Source organism: Psammomys obesus, unplaced genomic scaffold (genome assembly GCF_907164565.1).
Source record: "Psammomys obesus unplaced genomic scaffold, mPsaObe1.curated_primary_1811, whole genome shotgun sequence".
NCBI classification, from domain to species: Eukaryota; Metazoa; Chordata; class Mammalia; order Rodentia; family Muridae; genus Psammomys; species Psammomys obesus.
In genome coordinates this window covers 12,360,992-12,387,713 of record NW_026592510.1, presented here as the reverse complement: position 1 = coordinate 12,387,713, position 26,722 = coordinate 12,360,992, and the positions used below count along the sequence as shown (strand labels likewise).

The window sequence follows — 26,722 nt, the reverse complement described above, 5'->3', positions numbered from 1 at the left end:
GTAGCCCGTGTAGAATAACGTGGTCTAATAGTTAAGGGATAGATCTCACTATTCGTGCAATGGCCAAGAATTTTCAAGGGGCTTAGCCTCTAAAAGATGAAAAAGAGAGAGAGAGAAGGAGAGGGAGAGTAGAAAGACAGAGAGCGAGAGTGGTTATATTCTGTTATTGCACAAGGATTTCCGAAAAAAGAAGTGACCTTTCTGAACAACTACCCCACCCACCTGGAAAATAAATAAATAAATAATAGAGCTGCTGACCGAGGTAAAAACCAGGACTGAACAAAACCTTTCTGTCCAGCTTCTGTACCTTCCCCTCCCCCTCCCCCACCCACCCCATGTCTCCCCCCCCACCAGGAGTCCTTTCAAATTCAGACCTCTTCCTGCAGAGCGCTATTCTCACGCTACTTATTTTCCCATTGGTATGCTAATTTACTTCCTTTATCTCATCTCGGTATTTACCTTTTCACTTTCTAAAGGAACTAGTGTTCGAGTTGTTGGGAGGGGTCCTGCTGAGGAATCCTGACTTCAGCCCTGCCCGAGAAAGTCATGCCCCTCCCTGAACGAAAACATCCTTTTTAAGAACCCGCAGCTTCTAGCCAAACCGTGCAGTCCACTTCATCAAAGAGGGAAGAGCCCAAAGCCCCCTACAGAGACATTCTAGAGTCAACTGGCTCTAGTAAATACTTTCTGACAGGCCAAGTTTATTGTTGCTGGGATTTTCCCCAACTCTCTTCATCTGTCAAAAGTTAGAACTGTGGTGATATTTCTTACTAGTACAGTTTCTGGATTTTTTTAATATTAAAAAGTCATTTCTTTATTTGTTTTGATGTTGTTAAGTTTTAACTTTTTCTGATAGCTATTTTAAATGAACACGGGAGTCACTGTTGCTTTAGTTAACATTTTATTATCTTGCTTCTTACATATATGTGATTACCTTGCTTCATATATATATATGTATATATACATATATACATATATATTATATATGTATATATACATATCATATATATACATATCATATATATATTACATATATATGTATATATATACATATATACATATATAGAGACACACACATATGCGCATATATACATAAATGCCCTGTCAGTATACAGGAAATTCCACTGGCAGCTGCCAGGTGGGCCAGGTCTGTGCTGCATATAAAAAGACTGCCAGCCACCCCAGGTATCTCTCTCTCTCTCTGCCTCTCTTTTCCTGCCTCTCTCTCTCTCTCTCTCTCTCTCTACTCCTCTCTGCCTCCCCACTGCCCCTTTCTCTGCTCCCTCTCTGTCTCCCTCTCTCTGCACACCAACTATCACGGCCTCCTTCTTTGAGACCAGTGAACCCATCAGAGAGTCACACCAATTAAACCTGCTTTTATTTACTTTGAACCCGGTCCGATCTGTCCTATATTTGTGTCATTGGTGGAGAAGAAACCTATTAATATATATCCTAACTTTTTGCTTTCTACCATGTTTAATGATTTTGCTTTTGCTGTATCTTTTACAGATGGGATAAAACTAAATCCTGCACAAGTTGGTGGTACCGTGTCTTAGTCTAACATCCATCTATGAAGAAAGCAGAGTCAGGCAGGGAAGCAGCAGCAACTCTAGGCATTTCAAACAGAAGAAGTTTTAGTACAGAGAATCTGTTACCTTGGAGAGGAAAGAGCAAAGAAACCAAACAGAAGAGGACAATCTCACTAGGCATTAGCAATATCAGGACTCTGTCACAACGTCAGGTCAGGAGAGACAGAGAAGCCAACTGTGGGTAGAGACTGATGGCTGGTGGGACTCTGGAAGAACTGGGCAGACAGAAGAGAGCAAAGAACCTGTCCAGCATGTAAACTTCCTGTTCTTATTTCCAGTATGGACACACACACACACACACACACACACACACACACACACACATACACAACATCAATCTGCATTACCTTCCAAGAAGAGACCATGACTGAGCTAAGCATGAATCCCAAGTTGGTGCTGTTTTTCTCAAAATTTCAAAGCATATTCAAGATTCTCCTTCATCATCCATCCTTATTTTCCTTTTCACAAGTATTGTATGGGCAATTCATGTACTAAGACCTTTATTTAACTAAGAGAAAAAAATGGAGCGATGAAACCTTTAACTTAAGCATTAAGGGATCCCTCATTCTTTAAGCGCCCAGGTCAGTGTGGTGGCCTTTCTGCCCGTAAACGCCTAAGGATCATGCCTCTGCATAGTAAGCCTTTAGGGCTCTATATATCCTAAAGCAGTGGGTCTCAATCTGTGGGTCATGACCCCTTTGAGGGTAGAATGACCCTTTCACAGGGGTTGTCTAAGACCATTAGAAACACAGGTATTTACATTATGACTCACAGCTGGCAAAATTAGTTTTATGGTTGGGGGGTCACCACAACTTGAGGGAAGGGTAGCAGCATTAGGAGAGCTGAGAACCACTACTCTAAAGCATTACATCTGGCCATACACCAGGCAGTACAGATATGCCAAATTAATCACACGTGATAGTCAGCTTTTCAACTACTCTGTGCCTCACAATACCTGTTTTAGTTAGAGAAAGTCCTGACAACAATCAGCCGTGCAAACACGGCACTCAGTGCTGGCCCACTCCCCACGTGAGCTAATAGTACTAGCACACACCACGCTGAGTGCCAAGTACAACTCACATGCATGGTGCGTCAGCTGAAGGTCCACGGGACCATTTCTGTGTTTCTTAAACCTTGGGGGCTGGTGCAGAAATCAATGATGTTGGCTTCCTTCATTTACTTCCTTCATCATCTCAAGATTACAAGCGCTTTTTCTCCAGTGCTGACTTATTTCTACTTCTTCCTCAACACACAGAATCACAGCCAGCGAAGGAGTCTGTCCGCTGCAGTTGGGACACGCCACAGCTCAGAAGTTTGCAAGTAAAAACCCCAGTGATGTCAAGGGGCCAGCCAGCATTGACAGCATCTATGACAGGACAACTGGGTGGGTGGCCCCACTGCACTGTAGGAATTACTCTTGGCAAACATTTGTGGAAAGTGCTAGACTGTGTTTTGAGTTGGTCTAAATGCTGTGGCTGCTCCTAAGCCAAGGGTTGAGGCTCGTAAGAGAGCGTACAGGTGAGAGATGGCCACAGCACTCCATACAGAATTCGAGTATAACTGCAAGCTGATTTTAGGAGGCAGGCTCCTCAACGTTAAAGCCCTTACAGAATCCTCACAAGAGAAGGAAAAACAGGAGAGATGCCTCAGCAGATAAGGATGCTTGCTGCTCTTGCAGAGAGCCAGATTTCAGTTTCCAGCACTCATGTCAGGAAGCTCATAACTGTCTGTAACTCAGCTCCAAGGGTTCTGATGTCCTTTTCTGCTTTCTCTGGTTTCTGGACACATATACACACAGACACACACAGAGAGACACATGCACACACAATTTAAATAAATGAGGAGACTTGAACCTGCCCTGCATTCTTGTTTCCACTGGAGATGCTCTGTTTGAGACTGGAAACACATAGAGCAAGGCGAGGGTCCATACAGTTGACTGACTGCCAGGCGAAGAAGATTTAAAGCCTATATGAAAACAGCAAGCAACGCTAGGTCTGTAAAACGTTTCTGTGTGAAACCAATTATCTGGGCTGATCTTCAGAGAAGCTGCGGGGTCCCCTCCAATCCTGCTTTCCTCAAGGAGGATTTCCTCCACTGAAGCTTCCCAACGTCCCAGTGTACCTGATATGATGCCTCCTCTAGCCAAACCTTCTCACACAAGCATGTCTTCCTGGGTAGGCTGCCTCTCCTGTCCTACATGCCTGGATAGAGAAATGGAGGAGGGGCCAAGCTGGGCTGGGTGCTAACCATTCCAGCTATTTGTGTTTTGCTATTTTGCCAATAAAGTGTCCAGCAATAAAGACTCTGCATAGTCACATCTTAAGGGTATTAAACTTGAGGTACCATATCTACAGACATTTAACCTTCTGTCCGTCTTCTGCCACTGGCAACTCAGTGTCCACACCAACACTTTTATCTAACTCCTAATTAACCCAAAGCAGGAAGCTGAAGAATTTCAGTCAATTGTTAGGTTGAACCAAATGAACCTGGAGATGTTTAACTGAATAGACCCAAGACGCTAGCTCACTTCTGTGTTTACACTGGCCCAGAGACGGGACACTTGACGGGACACTTGGTGAAGCAACTATCACCGTGAAACAGGCTTCCTGATCCTGCCAGCTTGCTCACACCGTCTCATTTTACCCTCAGACTCTCATTTCCCAGCACCTCCTCCTTCCCTCCAGCTCTGACACCCAAAGCAAGAAACTGGCTATTGGGGTAGTTTTGGCAAACAGGCCGAAGGAGTCCTGAGAGAAAGAGAGAAACCCAATGATAGTTCTTTCTCAGTCAGCCGCCAGTAAGCCCTACCCTGGCCCAGCCAGGCTACAGTGAGGTGCCACTGCAGGTATGTGGGGCTGTGGGTCTCTGCCTCACAAAGCATTTTAGTGGAGATCAGGGAGCCAAGCAGCCAGTAGAGCGAGGCAAGAGAGGCAGAGGGCTGCCCTTAGAAACCAGGGGCTCAATGTTCATTCTTGAACATAAGCCACCCTTTCTTCCATCCTTTCCAGTATAGAACAAGCTACCAGCGACAGACTTTAATTCCCCAGGTGCACCACGTCACACTCAACACTGCAAAGATGTCGGCTGAAAGGTCCCAGCTAAAAATAACCCCACTTGTCTATAAAGCTGAGCAGCACACATCAGTTGAGTTCTGAGCCCAAGGGTGCCTTTGCTTAAAGCCAAAACAGAGTGGGAGATGTCAGAGAGCGTAGAGGGCAAGTTCTCAGCTGATACCTTCCTCCTGTAAATGAAAATTCTTGTGCTGACCTGCCCAGGGAAATGGGGAGGGGGGTGTTGGGTTGGAGGGGGACCAAGCAAGCAGTCCGTTGTAAGACTGAGAAAGGCCTTAGTTGAGCCCTCAAAAACAACTCTGGCTTTTATCAGGCCTGAAACAGCAAAAGGGAGAAAGCAAAGGTGGAGACTTAAGTTCCCTGCTCCCTGGAGACATTTGGGAGGACTTTGGCAGCAGTATGTCTCAGGTAAAGTAAAGCCAAGCTGAGAACAGATGCTGTCAGGTCCTACACCACAGAAAGTGCAGTTAAAGCCAGTGGCAGGACAGATGTGGTCCAACTGAGGCAGAGCTAAGAGGTCTCATCTGGCTCTCCATGTATGTATGTATGTATGTATGTATGTATGTATGTATGTATGTATGTGTATTGGTATATACCATCAAATTCCAGAATTCTGGGTTGCCACATAGAAGAGTCATGTTCCATGACAGTTGGGGGAGAAAGAGTATGTACAGCCTTGTAGGACAAGTTACAAGGCAGGCACTGATCCTGATCAACTTGAAGGTTTCCTAGCCTTTCCTGGCTTGATTAGGTATGTGATGAACTAATCTCCAGCATTAATTTTGCATCTCAGGCCAATTTTGAAGCTAAAGATGTCTGTCTTGTATCCTGGATATTGATCTGAATGGGGGGTGGGGGATAAAAGAACTGTGTTGCATGACATGGATCGTCCAGGGTGACATATCAGCATTTTCCTCTAGCAGAGACACAAGTTCCAGGGAGCCCAGAGTCAGGACAGCACTTCCTTCTGACTCCTTCCTAATTTTTTCAGGGCGGGCAGGGATCTAGAGGGAACAGAAGTGCTTCTCAGCTGTAATAGCCAAGTATAACCCACTGTCAATGACAGGGTCTCTAGACACAGTTTCAGCGTCGAGTCTCTGAGTGTTTTGACAAGAAAACCCATCTCATAAGAACTTCTGCTGACCTGGCTTAGAAGCTGTGCCCGGTGACAGGCTGAGAGGGACAGCCCTGGGTCTGGCTAGAAGGAGATGCTTTTAGCAAGAAGATAGCTGAGCAAAGAATGGGGGGGATTCATGGGACCTGCCAATCTTCACACTTCCACCTGTCTCTTATCCTGGCTTTCTTGTCAACCTGCTGAATCCCATTAGGGAAGAAAAAAAAATATCAGTCAGCATTCTGAGCTGAGGGGAAATCCCACTTATAGATAAGATTTCCTTTGTGGCAGATGAATATCTTGCTGACGTTCTTCAGTCTCTTTCCATAAAAGAGTTTCATAGCAGCTAATCTCATAAAATGATATATAATCATCAAAGGTAAAAATGTCCCTTTAGGGTTACCTAGTCCAAGTGCCCAAGGTAATTTCCCAGAGCTGGACACTTTCTAAGTTAACCAGTGTAATTTGGAATGTTTGTCTGTGGGCTTGAACTTTTTAATTGTCTGCTCTTCAAAAGCCAAGCTTGGATCTGTGTACGGAGTGAAAATTGGCAGGGCTTTAACATCTCAACAACAAATGAGAAAAAAAAAAGAAACCCAATTGCACCTTTGTTTTGAGTTCTCTGGGGGGAGACTTGAATCCTGCAAAGATTCAACTACATATAGCCCATGTTGATGGCAAGAAAAGCAGTGAGAACACAGATAAACAGGTAAAGGAAAAAAACCTAACAAATTAGGATCTCAGGTCAGTTTTCTCCATGGGCGACAAGAACTTAATCCCAGATGGGCTCTCTGGGAGCTGGAAGAAAAAACCCATCTCGAGATCCCACAAAAGGTAGTCGGAATATTTACACAGCAACTCTCCTCATGTGCTGGTATAGGGTGCCATCAGAACCAATCATGACACCATCAGAACCACACATGATGTCATCAGAACCACACATGACATCACCAGAACCACCTACAACTTCTTGGATGCAGTCCTTTGACTAAAAGGACCTCACCCAATGTCTACTCTTCTCTCACTGTTCCAGTTTCTTGTAGATGGTAGAAAGCCATTGCCTACCCAATAACCAGGAAGAACACTTATGGGAGGAGCCTCTGTACTCCCCCAGCTTCCTGTGGATGGCTAACTGATCTCAGGTCTACAGCAAATGCACTACCCTCTCACAGGATGTGGACATCATTCCATACACACCAGCCACGCTGGAACTGCTATCATTAAGAGCTCAGCGACAACATTGGTTTCTTCTGCAATCATTTCTAAGTCCTTTAGAAAAGGGAATTTTCCTGAAAGAGAATTAATCGAATTCATCAAAAACTTAGGTTTATGGCATACGCACATCTAGACATAACTGCTATGTGTAGAAGCTATTCGAGTCACTATGTACTAGTAAGGCAGAGTACATTAAGACATCTTCTACCGTAACAAACTTATAATCAAGAATTGAAGCGATAGGGCCGGGAAGATGGCTCAGTCTGTAAAAGCACTTGCTAGGAGGTAAAAACGAAGAAACAAAATGAATTAGGGCTGTGCCTAAGCCAAGTCGATGCCTGCCCTGGACCGTAAGTCCTGTCTGTGCTCAGGGCCACCAGTGGCCCTGTTCCACCTCCTGTGACACAAAGACCCTCCCAGGCTTCAGGCTGTGTTCTGAATGCCTTGACTATGGCCAGGTGTCCCCAGTTCCAAACCTTAATCTCTTACTTCATTCTCTTGCAAACATTTGCCCTGTTGGATGCTCTCCTCCCAGAACATGTGGGTCTCAGAACATGGCTCGTCCTTCCCCTCCGTATGGGCACAGGGCTCAGCCCTGGTCCCCAGGCCTTCAGACTTTGATCTAGCCAGGCTTTCCGTCTGCCTGTGAGGAGCAACTAGACACCAGTGCTGACTTTTAATGACCAGAGACCATCTGAAAATGGACCTGGATCTAATCCGAATATGACTGAGGCTTTTTGTCTGAGACGTCAGCCCACATGTCTGTTCAGTTGTTCATGATGTCTAGGACGTGGTGGACAGTAACAGGGCTGTGAGTCAACATGTCCCGCTTTCGTCAGCCATGCCATAGTTGTATCACAGGGGTGCTGATCTAAGAATGTTCAAAGCTCTACAGGGTGGGGATGGGGGCTGGCTCAGGCAGTAATATGCTTGCCACACACCTGAGTTTGGATCCCACAGAAAGCTGGGTACAGCGGCACTGCCTAACTCTGGAAGGGACAAGAAGGGCCCCTGGGGCTTGCTGGCCAGCCAGTCTAGAAAATCAATGAGCAACAAAGTCAATGAAAATCCCAACCAAAGGGGAGGAAAAAGTAGAAAGCAGATTAAGGAGGCTACCTGACACCAGCCTCCGGCCTCCACATGCACATATACGCACAAACATACACATGCATACATAATACACACAACAAATGCTTAGAGCTCTTTGCAAGGGCAACGCTGCTTTTTCAAATAATGAAAAACAAGAACAAAAGTGACACCGTTGGCTAATTCCAGATTCTGTGTTCTTTCCCCCCATTATTATTGTCTGTGTGTATATGATATGTATGTGTGCATGCACATCTCTCTCTCCTCTCCCCCCCCCCCGCCCTGCCCCTGTGTGGAGGGGGGGGTCAAAGAACAACTTTGTGGAGCTTGGTCTCTCCTTTCATCTTTACACGGGTTTTAGGATCCAATTCATGTGACTAGGTTTACACGCCAAACACCTTGACTTCGGGTACATGTGTGTAGGGGTGGGGCTACGCACGCCACCATGAACACGTCAAAGGACAGTTTGCAGGAGGTGGCTTTCCCATTCCACTGCGTGGATCCCGTGGATCAAACCCAGGTGTCTGGGCTTGTCGGCAGTCACCTTGATCCTGTAAGCCATCACCCCAGCACAAGTGACTCTTGGGGCAAAGGGAGGCAGGTATGCCCTAGGGGCAGTTGACAACCTCTCCGGTTTCATGGCTGTGTGACATGCCTGTGTGCCTGTGAGTTCACCCAGGGATCCCAGATGTCTTCACAGTCTTGGGCACAAACTCACTGCACCACCGGGAGCCTTTGTTACTCACAGTGGTAGAGCTCAGGATGAGAAGCACATAAACCCAAGATGGAAATATGCTGGGGGTGGGGAGGGGAGGAGAAAACATAAAAGGAAAGAGATGGACACAAAGATAGCTGGCCGGGTTGAGAAGAAAACAGTCCCTTTAAATAGAAAAATAGCCACAGGATATTCCCAAATACCACTGCTTGTTCCATCCACATTTTGACAACAGAGACCACACGGTGCTGCCTGTCCAAACAGCCCCGATCCCAGCCAAGCCCTGGCTGGACAAGTGGAGCCCGCACAGTAACAACAGGTTCCTACCACATCGACTCTGTTGATGTTGGAGCAGACTGAAGCAGATGTTTCCTGTCCGTCTGTGACTCCCTTCCCAAAGAGCACAGCAGCATCCTCTGTCCCTGAAAGAGCCCTGCACCGCTGGATTTTCCCCTACCCTCACCAGCGCACGTGTAAGTGGCGTCAGGGTCATCCCCCTCCATCTCATCGCCCACCCCATACCCAGCAGCTCCACACTCTGGGATCCTCTTCTTAAAATGAAAGATAGTTGATGGTTCAACAAAGGAGGACTCTACTAAGGAAAGTGCCATGGAGCTTCCTGGGAGGGGCTGCTGTGGGCAGCTGGGCACTGCGGCTCAAAACTACTCAACAGTTTTGGTGCCGAAGGGGTGGGGTTCAAGTGTAATCCCCAAGATCTAGAAATTAGTCTGTTGACAAAGGACGGTTCCATCAAGCCAAGAAGGGAATGTAGCAATGCTTGACCCCGGACCCTTTCATCTTTCAGGAAGGAGCCAACCAAAGAAGGAGAAAGTAGGGCATTTAGTGTAGGTAGTTATCAGAATCAGACAGAAATGTAAACACAACAGCTTTCAGGTCAGGAGCCACGAAGCAAATCACACTTAGGTTCCCTTCCAGTTGTCATAACGTTATGATTATGATTTTGAGACAGGGCTGTCCTCAATAAACAGTTCAATAATACGGGATTCTCGAGCGAGGGAGAAAATAAGAAGGCAAAGGACGTTAATTAATGATCTTAAACAACAACAACAAAAAAAACCAGATAGTATTCGCAGAGTTTTTATTCCATATGGACCGCATTATTTTATTACTCCCCTCCCCATGTGATGGGGATGAACCCAGGGCCTCCTGCGCGGCAGGCAAGCACCTGCATTAATAATCCCATCTGAGTTCATGACAGCCCAATAAAGTTGACTTTCATTTTGCAAATGAGAAAATAAGCGTAGAAAGGTTAGGTAGGGATGAAAGGTTAGGTAGGAGTGAAAGGTTAGGTAGGGGTGAAAGGTTAGGTAGGGGTGAAAATCTCCTCCATGGCTAGTAACATGGGTCTCGGGCTCAGTCTTAGATCACCGTGAAGCTGAAATCTGGCTCTTGCCATTGCGCTGGGCACTTTGTGACCCCAGCGGAGAGCCTGCTCCAGAATGTACCCTCTCTTCCTGATCTAGCTCATCCTGCCTCGCCCAAATGAGTCACTGCTACAGTCAGAGCATCTACTCAGACAGAAATAAAAAAAAAAAAAACAAAGAAGACATGACCATTCTTAAGGTGTTTATTCAAAGGTTCCCAAAAACAGCATTCAAAACGTAAAAGAAGAAAGAACTGTTGCACCAAGTCCCGGCCACCTTGGTCCAACAGCGGGAGAAAAAGCCCAACTTTCCCCCACTTCTTAATGGCCTATAGAGGAGGAATTCCTCCTATGCTGTGTATTGCCACCGATACCTGGCTTTCTCATTATGTCAGAAATGTGAGTCTGTTTGCTACCCTGCCAGACCAAGTGTGGTAGCTAATCTTGTCAACTTAACACACCTGGGAAGAGGCAGTTTCCACTGAAGAACTGCCTCTATCACATTGACCTGAGGGGAATTTTTTTTTTAACTTTTTACTGATCCTTAGTGAATTTCACATCGTGCACCCCAATCACCCCAATCCCTCCATATCTCCCCTCTTCCCCTGTAACAACCTCCCCTAAAAACAAAAACAAAACAAAACAAAACAAAAAAGTCTTGTCACAGAAGCTGCCATGCCTTTTGCCCAAAGAGCTTTACTTGCAAATGTTCATTGCAATGGATCATTGGTCTGGTTCGAGGCCTCTGGCTTCTGCTACACTATCAATACTGGATCCTCACCAGGACTCCTCTTGGATATCTTGTTGTTGCCCTGTGTCATGGAGATCCTGCAGCTTTGGATCTGCTTTGGATCTTCAGGACCAGCCCCTTCACATGCCCCAGCAATTCAGATGGGGTAGATATTAAGGTGGACCAACTCAAAGCCCTGGATCTGGGCCAGGATGGTAGCTGATTTGTTCAGCAAACAAGCTCTCCTGCACCCATGCCACCAGGACCATTCATGGATATAACCTAAAACCTCTCCACAGATATAGCCCATGGCAGCTCAGTCTCCAAGTGGGTTCCCTAGTAATGGGAACAGGGGCGGTCTCTGACATGAACTCAGAGGCTGACTCTTTGATCACCTCCCTCTATGGGTGCAGGGTGTGTGTGGCAGCCTTACCAGGCCACAGAGGAAGAACTTACAGCCAGTCCTGATGAGACCTGATAGGCTAGAGTCAGATAGAAGGGGAGGAGGATCTCCCCTATCAGTGGACTGGGGCAGGGGCAGAGGGAGAGAAGAGGGAGGGAGGGCAGGATTGGGAGGGGATGAAGGAGGGGCTACAGCTGGGACACAAAGTAAATAAACTGTACTAAATAAAAAAAAACTAAAAACCAAAAATAAAAAGACTGTAGCTAAGTAAGTCAAGGGGAGCCAGCCACCAAGCTTAGCCCTAGAGAAAAAAAAGGGGTGGGGGTGGGGGAAGCCAGAAATGGTGGCGGCAGCTATCCCTACTGGCATAGTTTGAGTGTAGTTTAATTGTTGAACTGCGTCCCTTGAGGGCCCATGTAGTGAAAAGCTTCAATTCCAAGGTGGTGGAACCACTGGGTTATGGGGCCTAGTAGGGGGTATTTGAGCTTTTTAAGTTATACTCGAAAGGGTATCCCTGTATCCCTGTCTCTCTCACATCCTGTTTGCCAACATTAACCATTTTCACACATGTGCCTCTGTCATGATGTAACTGTCGCTAGGAAGAGCGTCAACAGAATTAAAGCCTTGCCATGCCCTTGAACCTCCAAAATTATGACTTAAACAAACCTTTTTCTCTTTACAACATTAGATGCCTCAGGTATTTTGTTGTGGTAATAATGCAATGACCTTAACTTAGTCGTGTTCAACCAGAGCTACAACCCAACCTGTGGCCCCCAAAATGTCATTTGATGAGAGTTTTCTCTAGAAATCTCTAAGGCCTTGTCTGAATCACTCATTGCTTTCAAGTTTGTAGTGTGCCTGGCCTCACCTGATTTGATAGAATGTATTTAAAGAAATCCAATTTAAGGGGTTAAATATTTAACATGTCCATCTCTAGAGTCTACCCGTAATGCATCAGAAGACTTGAATAGTGGCTTAGCAGAGAAAAGGACAAAGTTAACATAAAATCAGAAAATAAACTCTGTTACAGCAATAAATTAAGGCTGGCTGATGCTAAAAAATTACAGAGTGACAAAGAAACCCATTCTCACAGATCTCTCCATAAACAAGTTTATCACAAAACAATTCATTATGGTGTTTCTCATATTTTACTTCTGTAGCTTTTGGCTGAACTGCTAACCAGATTAGGAAATGGGCAAATGCTTACAATATGGACACAGTTCACATATGTTTTAGCGGGATGTCTGCATGACACAGCCACAGACCTATCATCACAATTAATGGGAGAGATAAATGTTCAAGGGATTTAATAGGTTTTGGCCAGCATACAGATAGACACAGATGTGTTTTAAAAGAAACAAAACAACAACAAAAAATCCTCCCACCAAGCAAATTTTCCAAAGAGATAGGCTTGTGGTGTCAACATGTTTCTATAGAGGGGACAAAGAACCAAGGATTTCTCACTTGTTGCAAGGTTTTAAAGATGGATCAAAGGGCAATAGACCTACTCCTGCATCGTTAGCTAAAAACTTGACATCCATACAAAGAAGAGCTAAGGAAGTTTCGACGTCACTAATTACCAGATAATCAGAAAATCTGTGGATATTTGAAGTTCACAGAGCAGTCTTGCTGTGTAGTGGTGTGTACAGGGCCCACAGCAAGAACTGTCACAATCTTTCTATGTGGAAGATACCAAGACCGACTCAAGCCACTGACCTTTAAATATTAAGTCCTAATTGCGCATTGTGTTTATCTGTGCTATGTTTTCCATAGGTTCGAGTGTTTGTTTGAACACCTGTCCTCCAGCTGATGAAGCTGGTGGAGCCTCCCCAGAGGATGTGGGTTACTGGGTTGAGTGTTGAGGTTCTACTGACCGGTCATGCTTCCTGTTCTCACCCTGCTATCTGACTGTAGATCTACTGTGACCGCCTGGCCTCTGCTTCTGCCCTCATGACTTCCCGGAGGCTGGAATGATTCCCCCTGAACTGTAAGCCAGGAAAAACCCTTCCTCTCTTCATTGCTTTTCATCAAATATTTGCTTGGAGCAAGGAGAAAAAAATAAATGATATACAGCTGAATAACAAGACAGAGCTGAAGACCCATCATGAGTCTCGTCCACCATGATTCAGTTTGCTGTCTGTAAATCATCTGATAGTAAGAGCCGAGCTTCTCTGAGATGCTACCATGAACAACATGGCTCTAAGCAAGTCTATTTCCCCATCTTTACTACTCAGGAAGAAGCAACCTCTCATTGTCTTCATTTAGGAAATGCTTACTCTTCTCACATCATATTCTCTATCTATCTATCTATCTATCTATCTATCTATCTATCTATCTATCTATCTCTTCTTCCCCCTCTTTTTCCCTCTCCTTCTTCCAAACCCTAAGTATATATAAAAGATCTTTAGAATTGTGCCATCATAATTTTAGAACACTTCCCTGGTCTGTCCTTAAAATCCAGATGAGTAGCCCTTTCAGAAGGCCAAATACCTTACAAAAATATTCATTAATTGTATTTTAGTGAAATTTGTTGGTAAAGACAGAACGTGGAAAGAAAGATCAATTCAAGAAGTAATTTGCTGAACCAAACAGTGGTCTAGGAAAGCAGGAAACAATAAAAATGGGTTTTTTTAAAGTAAAAAAAAAAAAAAAATGAAGTAGATAAGGAAAGAAGACTATAACAGAGTAAAGGAAAATAAAGGAGAATGGGAGGAAGGAGGAAAGAGAAGAGAAAGAGGGAGGGAGAAAGAAAGGGGTCAAAGGGATAAGAAAGGGCAGAGGACTGTGTGACCTAGCATGTGTAAACGTCATGGGTGGCTGCACAGAGAAACCTTGGCTCAAACAAAAATAGCAAAAAGGTCATGGGCAAGCACTACTGCTTGATTTTAACGCTTTGTTCATCATCTGTGAGTAGCAAAGAATTTGAAGGGGCAGAGGAGGTAAAAGAAGGGGACCCTGAATTTACTTCTGAACTTGTACCCCAATGCACTCATGTACTTCACAGTGCTTTGCCATCTAATGGATCCCAACGTTGCTGCAATTTCTACTTTCAGTGGGCAAAAAGAACAGAACAGATGCATCCATTATTCATCACTTGGTCTGAGAAGGACCCTCATCCAGGCTCTACTGAAGGACTGGGAGAGGCTTAAGGCTGTCCACCCATCCTACTGGCCATGGCCCTGGTGAAAACTGTAACCAGGGTCTCAAAGAAACATGCGTAGTTTCTTTATCTCTCAGCCACATAGGCAGAGTGCTGCGGGTATGAGGTCTAGAAATCCTGAGGACATTTGCTCATGAACAAATGTGGGCAAACATGAACTCTGCCCTCGAGAGCCACAGTAAGCAGCCTGTAGACATGAGCGACACCTTCCAAGAGAGAGCAGAAAGTGGAATAACCAGACCAAACGAGCTGCCGGATCCCAGTTCACCTGAGGCCAGCCTACGCTTTCTGTGGGCCAAACACTGCTTAACTATTTAGGTCCCATCTCATCTAGTTTCTCTCCCATTCTGTTCAAAGGCCCTGACAGATACAATCTGAGTCCTGGATAGAGATCTTGCTGTCTCAAATACAGGCCTGAACTCACCAAAGAGTTGTCCTCAATGCCAGGATAGAAACCACTGATGCAATCGGGCACTTTAGAAGACTCTGTAAATCTAAATGGCACAGTTGTACCAGACACCAGATCCGAGACGAGATGAAGGATGCTCAGGCCTGGCCTCCCCCCTCTCACCTGTGCCCAGCATACAGACAGAGACTAACAAGAGCCTTTTGTTCTGTTTTGTTTTCTTTGTCTTTTTAGGCATGGGTATTTGAAATGCAACGGCTAGCGCATTCCTACCTAAAATAACTCATCACACTTAATCAATACCCATCATGTTTTGGGTCATTGGTGCTGTCTGTCTTGGATTTAAAACTCTGGACAGAAGAAATCTTATCCGCTCACCCCACTTGCACAGAAGGCAGCCTGGCAAAGCTGCTGAAACCACATAAACACCCTCCGTGTAGCCGCTGACACTGATCTTACAGCTTCGAACAGATCCTGGGGCCAGGGTGTAAATTCAAACTTCACTTTGACTCCTGTCAACATTTTCCTGGAAGTCTCAAGTTAAAGCCAGGAACTGCTTCCTCCCAAGCTCAACCAATGAGTGAGACATGCTCAAGAAAAAAAAAAAAAAAAAAAAAAAAAAAAAAAAAAAAAAAAAAAAAAAACAGATCAAAATTGCAAAACGTTTTGGGTTAAAATTATTTATGTGTATCTGGTGTTATCTGCCACCATTTAGGCGATATGTCTCTCCTGCCGCCCTGATCTCCAGGCCAACCTACAAAAGTAACACCCATTCATGGTATACACAGAACTTTTGTTGCTCCCAGCAACAGGAATAATAAAGAAACAAGACTTAAGGTAGACAATTTTTGACGGTTACAGCTTTGATGGGGTCTTTATTGTCATGTGACCTCAGACAAGTTAGGTAACCTCTTAGCATCCTACATTTTCTTTTCAATAAATACAGTGGCCACAATATAGCCTGTTCCAGATGATTCTGTGGGTTTGTGTGACAAATGCTACACTTTTCCCAGAGCTCACTGGAGATTAAAATGCGGTCTTACTCTATTCTCCTCTTAGCTGAGCAGGCAGCGATTCAGGCACTTCTCAGCTCCCTATCCCTCACATTTCATTCCTCCCTCAAGTAAAACCAATGATATTCAGCAAGCATTTGAGCCGAGTGACAACAGGCCCAGCTTACCATGACCCTGGGAGCTTAGAACTTAAAAACCGTCTGATTTTTTGTTGTTAGTGGGAGTTACAAAAAGCATTTCAAGACAGAAGCAAATACAAAAATCACAACCTTCTTACATCCTGGAAAACACGGTGGGCCTAAGATGCCTTCATCTTTCTCTTTCCTGTAAAAGCAGGGCCACGCGCCAAGCACACGGGCCAGGGTTACACAGTGCTGCCTGCCTTCCCTGCATCTTTTCTGTGGTCAGTACATTTGACTACTGATCCTTAAATCTTAAAAACTTTCAGCTCTAAAAGAAAGGTAAGTCTTTGTCAAAGAAAACAAGATCACTGGTAACACATTTATGTTCTAATTCAGCATGGGGGGGAAAAAAAGTCCAGAGGCCTCCCCTGTCTCCTGACTCTAACCAACATTCTCAGAAGGCCTGTGTGTGAAAAGCTCTGCGATGACAAGGGGTGTCTCCCGGAGTAAATGATGGTTCCTACTGCTGGCCATACAGGAAGACTCGAAAGAAATACATTCTTCTCTTTTACATAAATGGGTTTGATTATTTGTTACTTTTTTTAAAACAGCCGATCTTTTATTAAATCATTTTTATGTATGTTAGCATTTTGCCTTCGTGGATGTCTGTGTGAAAGTGTTGGATCCCCTGGAACTGGTGTTATGATCTGTAACAGACAGTTGTGAGCTGCCATGTAGGTGCCGAGAATTGAACTTGGGTTCTCTGAAAGAGTAGCCATTAAGATGGCTCTTAACCTCTGAGCCATCTCTCCTGCCCCAATTATTACTGTTACTTTTATTAAAGAATAAATTACAAAAATTAGATTCATCATCTTTTAAATTGTAATTGCACAGGTCCACGGATCTTAGCAAGTCTATACAATTGTGTAACTACGACCATCACCAAGACACTAAGCTTTGTTATCTGTCCAGGTTACCCGTTGCTCTTTACAGGAACTAATAGGACTGCTTTCTAAATCACTCAACCATCTCTCTAGCCCTTGGACTGCTTTTGACAACAGATAAGCATTTTAAGTCATGAGAAATAAAAGGAGATTATTTAAGCAAACACCTCCTGTACAAACCAAAATGAAGCTACAATTAACGGCTTCCAGAGTTACTGGAAATCTCTGAAACCTTGCTTTAGTCTTTGACCCACTCAATATCATGATAATGCTAAGAGGATTCACCCAGCATGGAGAAATCTGTCAACGGTCAATATGATTTCCCAAATGCCAAGGGAAATCATACTGCATCAGAAAGGGCTGAGGATGGGGTTCTGGACACTTTTGCCAGTCTCACTGCCATCCAGAACAGCATCAGGAACTACAAAGAATCCTTACAAATATAGCAGACCTGAGAGGGGATTTCAGAAGTCATTCATCTCTCTGTTCACTTGGGAGGAAAAGGAAAATGACATACTTTGAGGCTCAGGTCACTTAACCAACAGTTTTCTTACAGACTCACAGAGCATAAACCTAAGATGACTCTAAAAACTTGAAAGAAAGATGATTTATCCAATGTCTCCGAAGTCCGGGCACCTTCTATTCAGAAATGTTCACTTCCTCCTCACTCTAGCTATATACACAAATGCTCTCTGTTAAGCCACTGTCCCACCTGAAACCCACGCTTAGAATTACTGGATATCAGCCAGGCATAGTGATGCACACCTGTAACCCCAGCACTCAGGGGGCACAGGCAGATGCATATCTGTGAGTTTGAGGCCAGCCTGGTCTACAAAGTGAGTCCAGGACAGCCAAGGCTACACAGAGAAACCCTGTCTCAAAAAACAAAAGCCAAACAAACAAACAAAAAAATAGTGGACATCAGGCACAAACATTCTCAGCATCTTTTCCAGGAGGTGAACACAAAATCCACACAGGAAGGAGTGCTAAGCAGTGGTTCTTAACCTGTGAGTTGCAACCAGTTGGGAGTCTAGTGACCCTTTCACAAAGGTCATCAAAGACCATCAGAAAACAAACGCTCACATTACAATTCATAACGGTGGCATGCTTACAGTTATGAAGTAGCAGCAGCGAGAATTTTATAGTTGAGGGGTCACTGCAGCATTAGGAAGGTTGGGAACCACCACTCTAAACTTCCTTACAGCGGGCAGGATCGGTGCTTCTCCTGTTTACCGAGGCGTGCAGACCATCCTCAACTGAATCCCAGGTTGGAGCAGATTTTAATTATTAGCCAGTAAGTGACTGTGTGCCATTTCCCCTCACATTAAGTCACACATGACATGGGCTTCAGTATTGCTAAGCTCCCACAGGACACATAAATGTGCATGAAAACCACAAATCAAGCACAGTTTCTAACACCCAGATAAGACTGGGTCCTTAGGCATCCTTTGTTCCATTCTTACGATTTGGGTCTATTTTCCCTTGTAGCCAAGTGGTAGCATCACAAAGTTTATCTTGGTACAAAAGTCTGTTGGCAGTGCATAGTAATCTCTCAGAAGCATACGCCTTGATCTGTGGTGTTCTGCAGGCAATTTTCCCAAAATGGTAAGTACCAAAAAGTAAAGGAATGTCACTCATTCGTTTAATAAGTGTACATAAAAACACGTACTGTGCCAACTTATGAGGCAAGGGACAGTGTTTTTAGTTCCTGATATTAGAGTGACAAAGAATGGAGAACAAGTCTCATGTTCTGCTTTAAGGTGGAGGAGGGTCTTTGATACCAAAGACTCACTGAGGAGGTAATGCTGGGTTCCAGACTTAAAAGGACAAGAATAAGATGGGGTTGAACAGGCCAAGATGGCGCTCTTCCCACAGAGAAGCACCTGGGAATGCGCTGAAGAGGTAGGTCATAGACTAGGGGAACCATGAGCAGCACGTATCTAGAAGGCAGAAGACGTCGTAACAGGATGGGTAGGATCTACTTACACAGCTACCAGAGGCCAGAGTTTTAGGAAGGAGAGAGGTATGATGTTGTGCTTTAGAAATAGTGTCTTTAGGGAAATCCAGACTACGAGATGAAGACAAGCAGAAGGCCAGTTTATCAGCTATTACAATAACCCCAGGAAGAAAGTACGTGAGAACTAGAGAGGTAAACACAAGACCAGAAAGGAGAGACTGAGGCAGAAACACAGTGGTATGCTCAAGCACCCCGCTGTGGTCCGTGTAGGAGCAGTCGATGAGAGAAAATACAAATACTGAACTTTTTAAGTGATAAGAAATGAACCCTCTAGTCTGGAACACGGGCTAGTGGTGCAACACTTTGTCTAAAATGGACAAGGCCCTGGGTTTGATCAGCAGCACCAAAAAAAAAAAAAAAAAAAAAAAAAACTAGTTTATATAAGAAACCCGTTTCTTAAAGGCCGCTTGTGAAATGATGGGTGTTATGAACTTACATGTCCGAGTCTGAGGTCCCTAAAGGAGAGAGACTGGAACTATAATGAGCAGGTTGAGAGGGCCAGAAAGGCTGGCTGGTGTGCCGGCTGCCCAGATGATTCTTTAGTTGCCCCCTTCCATTTCTTGATCCCATTTCACTCAGTGTCCTGCTCTTCTTCCCAAAGGGAACTGCCAGGCCCTGTCTGGGTTAAGGCACTGGCAGGCGCCAGCAGGAGACTGAAGGGTGAGAGGACAGAGGTCATTATTCTCCCCCCCCTCCCCGCAAGCTCAATCCCTGGGCAACAGCCATCTTCACAGCCCCAGAGCCTACCGTGCTGGGCTACCCTGATCCTTGTCCTTGACCCTCCCAGTCCTAGGGATTCATATCTGTTATTGCTGGTCCATTGGCACCCCCATTCTTTTCTGAGCTTGTGGGGGTTTCCTTAACTTCATTCATGCCTCTGTGGGCCATTAGATCCTCTTTGCTAAGCCTCTCCTTTTTAAGGTAAATCTTTGAGGATGTGTTGCATGTACCTCTATGTGGAGGTATGCACGTGAATGGAAGGCAAAAGAAGGTATCAGCTTTCCAGGAGCTGGACTTATACAGGCGGTTGTGAACTGACCAATGTGGTTGCTAGGAACAAAACTCGGGTTCTCCACAAGAGTAGCTCTGAACCAGTAAGCCATCGCCACGCCTCTGTAAAACCTCTTTTCAGAGCACCACCTCCTTCTTGCCTTCATCCTAATGGGTGTGAAGAGTTTCATGGCAATCTAAAGGCTTTCCTGCCTTTCCCCTCGGCTGTTTCAGTATAGGGACCACGGCCATAATCATGTGCCGAGGCAAATGCTTCCATCATTCTGTTGCAAAAGGAGTCTGTGGAAGCTGAGTGGTCAGGCACTAACTCATATCACTGTGTTTCTCATTGCCGTGGATGTCATGACTGATCCAGGAGATGAAACAGCACAGAGCTGTGGATGTGGCAAGGGTCAAGGTCACCATACATCCGTAGAAATGTGCATATTTCCAGGATTAACACTGTCTGAATTCCAGGAACCAGCTGAGCACAATCAAGATAAGCTACAGTCTGTGTTTCAGACTGAGGATTGGCAGCCAACCGCAGACTTGGGGGTAAGTGTTTTCATATGTGTTATATGGGACTCCTTATCCCAGCCTCACAGGCCAGCCCAGCTGCATGTTTCTGATGGCCTGTGACCCACCTGTGACCTCCTCAGAGTCTTTCTGTAACTACCCTTTCTAAGCAAGATGCCCCCTCCTCACCAAGTTTTATGGTACCAAGCTCATATCCCCATGGCTTGTATTACAACTCGTGTGTCCGCTGCATTTGTTTTCTTACTAGACAATGAGTTTTGCCATAGCAGGAGACCACATCTAGGGCATAGATTGTGCTTAGAAAATATTTCCTAATGAATAAATACTGAACATACAGGTGGCATCAAGAGAGAGAGAGAGAAAAAAAAAGTTGAAGGTCAATAATGTGTCACTGTCCTGTTTCCACATATGGACCTTTTGTGGTCTTGTTTGTAGTCAAAACATTCTCATAGCTGGATCCTTTGGATGTATTCAAGGATGCTAGTCTCCTCTGAGGGCGGAACTCCCTAGTGAGTAAGGCCTGAGCATGCATGTTTGCCTCACTTTGCACGGCGTTCGGCATGGCCCCAAGCACAGATGGGAGCTTCATAAATATTACTGAATGATGATGACACCAAGGATTATTTAATACCTCCATGTGGGTGGAGACGGACCTCAGGCCACAAATAGACTTTAAATGTGCTTTGCTTCTCAAATCATCCGCACCAGCATGCTTTCAACAATGCAACTCATCTGTACCACAAATCCGACACATTCAGATGACAGAGTCCCCGAAGAATGCCATTTTCAAAGCTGAAACTTTATTATTCGGGGGGTAAAGGCAATCTTTGTTTCAGTGACACTGTGAGAATAGAAACTAAAGACAATGATGAAAGTCTTTCCCTGGGATATACCAATTTTATCTGTGAACAATGAAGGTTTGGGTAATTCATAAGTCTCAAAGGTGCCCTGCCTGTTCTGAAATACCAAGAATTAAGCGGGCCACTGGATATACGTCAAGCATAACTGTTACCTTGGCATTTGTGGATACAATCCTACGGTTTCATTCACCCAAAATAATAATCATAATCGGAACAAGTGACTTGGAAAACCACAAGAAACTGTTTGTTCACCAGGAAGAAAGAGGCTTATAAAGTGTCCATCATGAGAATCCACGAGGGAGCTACCCAACAGATCAAATACCCAAAACAAATCAGCACGTCAGAGCCCCACAGAATTCTGAATCCCAACTAGCAAGCATGAATAATCCTTTTAAACGCTCGCTCACGTATCAGAACAGGCCCTTTGTGAATCTCTAAGCAAGGCCTCTGGCTTCTGACTGAGCAGAGGTTTTCTTGGGAAAGTGGACAAAGTGAAATCGAGAGCTGCTGGGACATTTCCACAAAAAAAGAGAGGACAAATGGTTTCTGTTGTCAGAATGAAACTTCCTGCTCCCGTGTAGGGCTTGGGAAGCTGTTGGCTACTCCACAGGAGAGCTGGGCAATGTTTTCAACTGTTGCGGCTGGGACCCCTCCGGATCCCTAAGGCTGCAGTAGTAACTACATAGGGTCAAATCCTGCCAATTTCCCATTACCTGCAGGATCTAGTACAAGGCTCATAACTTTCCTGATGCTTGGTTCATCATTAACATGTAGAGAGGAATAACTGACACAATTTCCTCAAGGAACTATTGCCAAGATAAGTGAGGTATATGAAACTGGCTTTACGTAGAATCCTATAATATCAAATAAGCCACAGAATGCCCAGGCTCCTTTCCTTGGGCTCCTGCACCATATGGCCTTCACTCACACAGGCATATTCATACACATAAATAAAAATTAAAAATAATAAAGTAATTCTCTTAAAAAAAAAACTACTTCGCTTACAACAGGATCAAAAGTTAACAAAAACTGTGAGGCATCCGCACTAAAATCTTCAAGTTCACATTGCAAGGAAATGAAGAAAATCAATTTAGAAATATAGCCATGGATTGGAAGATCCAGTATTATTAAAATGTAATCCTCCTCAAATAGCTTTCATAGAGTCAACACAGTCTCCATCAAGGCCCCAAAGGGATCTGGTGTGAACTGACACATCAGTTCTAAAATGAATGTAGTAATGGAGAAAGCTGAGTAGATGTATGTACTAACTAGACAAAAAATAAAAATGACTGAAGCATTGCCCTGATTTCAGTGTAGTATCTTTGTAAAGATCAACAAAATTAATTAGAATAAGTTGTAAAAAAAAAAAAAAAAAGCACAATGGATTTATATGTGCGTGTATTATGTATTAATGTATATTCAGTCAATTTGTAACAAAAAAAAATCAATACTATGTAGGGGAGAAAAAAATCCCTTCAATTAGTAGAGTTGGAACAGCTGAACATGGAAAAAATGATCCTCAACTGTTACCTCACACCACATATAATAATGAACCAAAAACTGAAAGCATAAATATAAATGTTAAAACTGCAATTTTTCAAAAGAAAACCAGGGAAAATATTGTTCTGATCTCAAAAATGTTGCCTAGCAATTTCCTCTGAGAACCATCCATCTCGGTGGGAAGCTCATTAAGATTCAGGAAGTAAACAAGTCAACGGCTTCAGGAAGTCCCTGAAAATAGCCAGGTAAACCGGGCACCCTCCCCCACAAGCATACTTAAGCTGTAAAGACTGTTGAGAAGACTCTCAGATAAGCTGAGCTTTCTAGACAAAGCTCAGATTAGCCAAATCACCTGGAAGAAACAGATCAGCAGCTACATAAAGAGGCTCAGACCACCTGAGCTGCTGTAGGCTGTGCAGGGAGCTCCAGGCTTCCAGCTTTCATGACCTGTCACCCGTGCTGGGGTGGACCTTGGTGGTGTAGCTGTCTTTTAGTTACTGCTGCTTCTCTAAGTAACCCCTCATCCAATTTCTTGTAAGTAACCCCAATAAAACTCGGTTCACCAAGCTGGACTTTGGTGGTATCCTTTGGTCTGTTGCCATTCTCTTAAGTGGGATGAACAGGTTCAGGTCTCCCAGGAACAGAATCACACAACAAGAGTAAACAAAGATTTCTCATAGAAGTCAAAAGCATTTATAGTAACAATACAATTATTGAAGCACAAGAAAAAAATCGTAAACTGGATTTCATCAGAATTTAGAACCTCTACCCATCAAAAGACACTAATTAGAAAATGACAAGCAGGGGCTGGGGAGATGGTTCAGTCACTAAATTGCCTGCCTTGAATTCGATGCCCAAAATGCACATTAGAAAGCTGGGTGTGATAGCAGACTGGCAAGCCAGCCCCGGGAAGGCAGAGACATGCAGATCCCCAGAACACTTGATGATTTCCAGGCTAGTGAGTGACCCTGTCTCAAAACGGAAATGTGGCTAACATCTGAGGAATGATACCTGAGGTTGACCTCTGACGTCCATATGTGCCCACCTGCCCCCACACACACACAAATGGGGAGGGGCGGAAACTACAAGTAGGAAAAATACAGGCAATCCTATATTTGACAAAAGACTAATCAAAAAACATATAAAAACCTCCACAAATCAATAACCAAAAAATACAGTAGCCCAACTCTAAGTACAGGCAAATACCTTTTGGATGAATATAGAATGAAAGAAGGTAACAAGCAGCTGATGAACACATGCAATAATTCAAAATCAGCTATTATTAGATGGTGAACTTTCCAACTATGATATAATAATATCTAACACAGAACAGCATGGCCAAAGTTAAGTTTGTCGCAACCCCCTGATGTCGGTGAAGATGTGAGGCAACGAGCTCCCGCAAGTGTGAGATAGAAAGCAGTTTGTCAGCTTATTTGAATGTACAACTACCCTAAAATCAATATTTGCTCTTAGATATTTACCCAGGAGTGACTGAAATGTGTCATCAATGACAACAACAGTAAAACCCTTAAATAGCTACCAGCTGCAGAGAGCCCAGATGTCTGTCAGTGAGAAACTGGAAAAACAAATGGTGATATTCCCACATATTTGTGTGCTTCACAGCAAGGGGAGATGTGTCCATAATATATGCAATGATGAAGATAAATTTAAAAAAAGAAAAAAAAAGGAGGATAGCATGGCAAAGGATCCCACCCATGGCTAGCTGCAAACAGGCAGGAGCCAGAGAGATGGGAGAGTTGGGAAGTTTAATTGTAGCTGCACCGTACATGCACAGAACGAGATGCAGGACAGGTATGAGTTTAACCCGTCACCACAGGGAACGCCGGGGATGGGATGATAGTCTGCTTTCTCACTGGTCTGTGCTTTCTAACTTTCTGCAATGCACGCTCCGCACCTAGAAGAATACACACTGTTGGAAAACATCAGGCTCAGGAACAGGACTGTAGCTTGGTGGCGGCACGCTTCCCTAGTGTGTCCAGGGTTCTGGGTTTGATCTAGTCCAGGTCCCACTATGAAGCCCCTCCAGAGTGAACCTCCTGTTGGGCGCTCTCTGCACACCATCATTTCATCCTTACAACCAACCTGCAGTGTAGCACCTCTGTTTTTACTCACCCGATGAAGGTGAAAGCAGAGTCTTGTATGTAATATAATCTGACCTCAGACTCCATGCTCTTTTCATTTTACTTATATAAATACCTTCAGATTCAGGAAGACTACACATTTTTGAGCTATTTACTATGTTTCAATGAAATGCACACGGATGAACAAAATATATATATATATATATATATATATATATATATATATATATATATATATATATATATATAACAAATGAAACAGGCCAATGACAAAGAAATCCGTAGTAAAGGATTCTACTAATGTGACATTTGGAACAGGCAAGCACCACTGGTGACAGAAAGCATGACCTCATCCATACATCACCACAAACTATGTAAGGATGACACTGTAGCATCCCCATATTACTTTTTTTTTTTTTTTTTAAGTAAGACATAGAGAGCAAATGCAAAAGAAGAACCCAGCTCAGGCCACCTGATTCTCACACTGCTACACCACCTATCCGTAAGTCCCCAGCAGAGCAGGAAGAATGACTGCCGGTTACCAACAGAGAGGCCTTGGCATCTGAGGTCTACCACACAGTACTTCAGCCACAGCAATGTCCTCGCTTACCTGTCCAGAGCCATGCTGGTTGGCATACTCCTCCCAAAGCCACGGACCCCCATCTGACGGAAATACGGAATGCAAGAGAGGTTGGCGGCGATGATGGCAAGGGAGTCCGAGGGACTCACAAAGAAGCCATTTTGGCCAAGGATCATGTAACGGTCCTGTGGGAAGGAACGTGTGAAAATTATCGGGGAGAAGCATCTGGTCTTCGTACCCAGTTCCCATCATCAACACAAGCCACTTTCCTGCTACTTAAACAACCTAAAACGATTTGAATTGGCCAAAGAAAGCATAGGAAACCATATACATCCCTCAGGAGCCCAGAATCTTGATACGGCTGCAATGTGAGCCACCTGTTGAGGTCTGTGCACAGCTCCTTCATGCTTCAGTGGCCTCCACGGTCTCAATCCCTTCCTCCCCACATGGATTGGAGAGCGGTTGGTAACTGATAAATAACTGGTCCCTGCACGCGGCACTCTCAACAAAGCCAGCGATGAATGAAAATTTACTGCCTGTCTATTTTTTAATGAAATAATTTCTCAATGACGTACATCAATCTGAAAAAGCTGCGGGCGTTTCATGGCGTTAGTTAGCACTGAATGGCACAGTGGCGGCAGAGCCCCGTGGGCGGGCATACCAGCTCCAGAGTCTCTGGTGTCTGATGCTTCTTCCAACACATGATGAGAGGGTCAGCAGACTGGAACCACCCCCCCACTTACCCCGTCAGCATCAAACGCAGCTCCAAATCCATATTCCCCCCCTTTCATGGCTTCCAGAAGGGTGGTTGCGTATGTCAGGTTTGGGTCCGGGTGCTGCCCTCCGAAGTCTTCTAGTGGGACACAGTTTATTGCAGAGTTGGCCGGGGCCCCCAGTTCATCACACAGAACTTTTCTTACGTAGGGTCCCATGACTTTAAAAAAAAAATAGTTGAGAATGTAAAAATACTTGAAGAATATTCTTCCCTAGGTGTTTTCCTCTGGTTAGAAAGAGATACAATTCGCTTAATAGCCCAGAAAAAAAAATTATACAGTCATTTTTTAGGACACAATATAAAATAAGAATCATATTAGTTACTACCTACTGAGCATCTACCAAGTGCCAGGGACTCTGTAAAGCAGATAAAAGATGTCAATCATCCAGCAAGATGAGTTTTTTTTTTT

General features: G+C 44.4%; 1 protein-coding gene across 1 annotated transcript in view; it reads right to left on the bottom strand.

Moving 5' to 3' along the window:
* Positions 1 to 26,722, bottom strand: part of Pgm5 (phosphoglucomutase 5) — a 143,559-nt gene that overhangs the window by 101,062 nt on the left and 15,775 nt on the right. Inside the window, exons 6-7 of the mRNA XM_055614174.1 lie at positions 26,282 to 26,472; positions 25,569 to 25,723 (exon numbers count right to left, since the gene is read on the bottom strand). Of these exons, the coding sequence (XP_055470149.1) occupies positions 25,569 to 25,723; positions 26,282 to 26,472 (346 nt within the window). The remainder of the gene's footprint in view (positions 1 to 25,568; positions 25,724 to 26,281; positions 26,473 to 26,722) is intronic.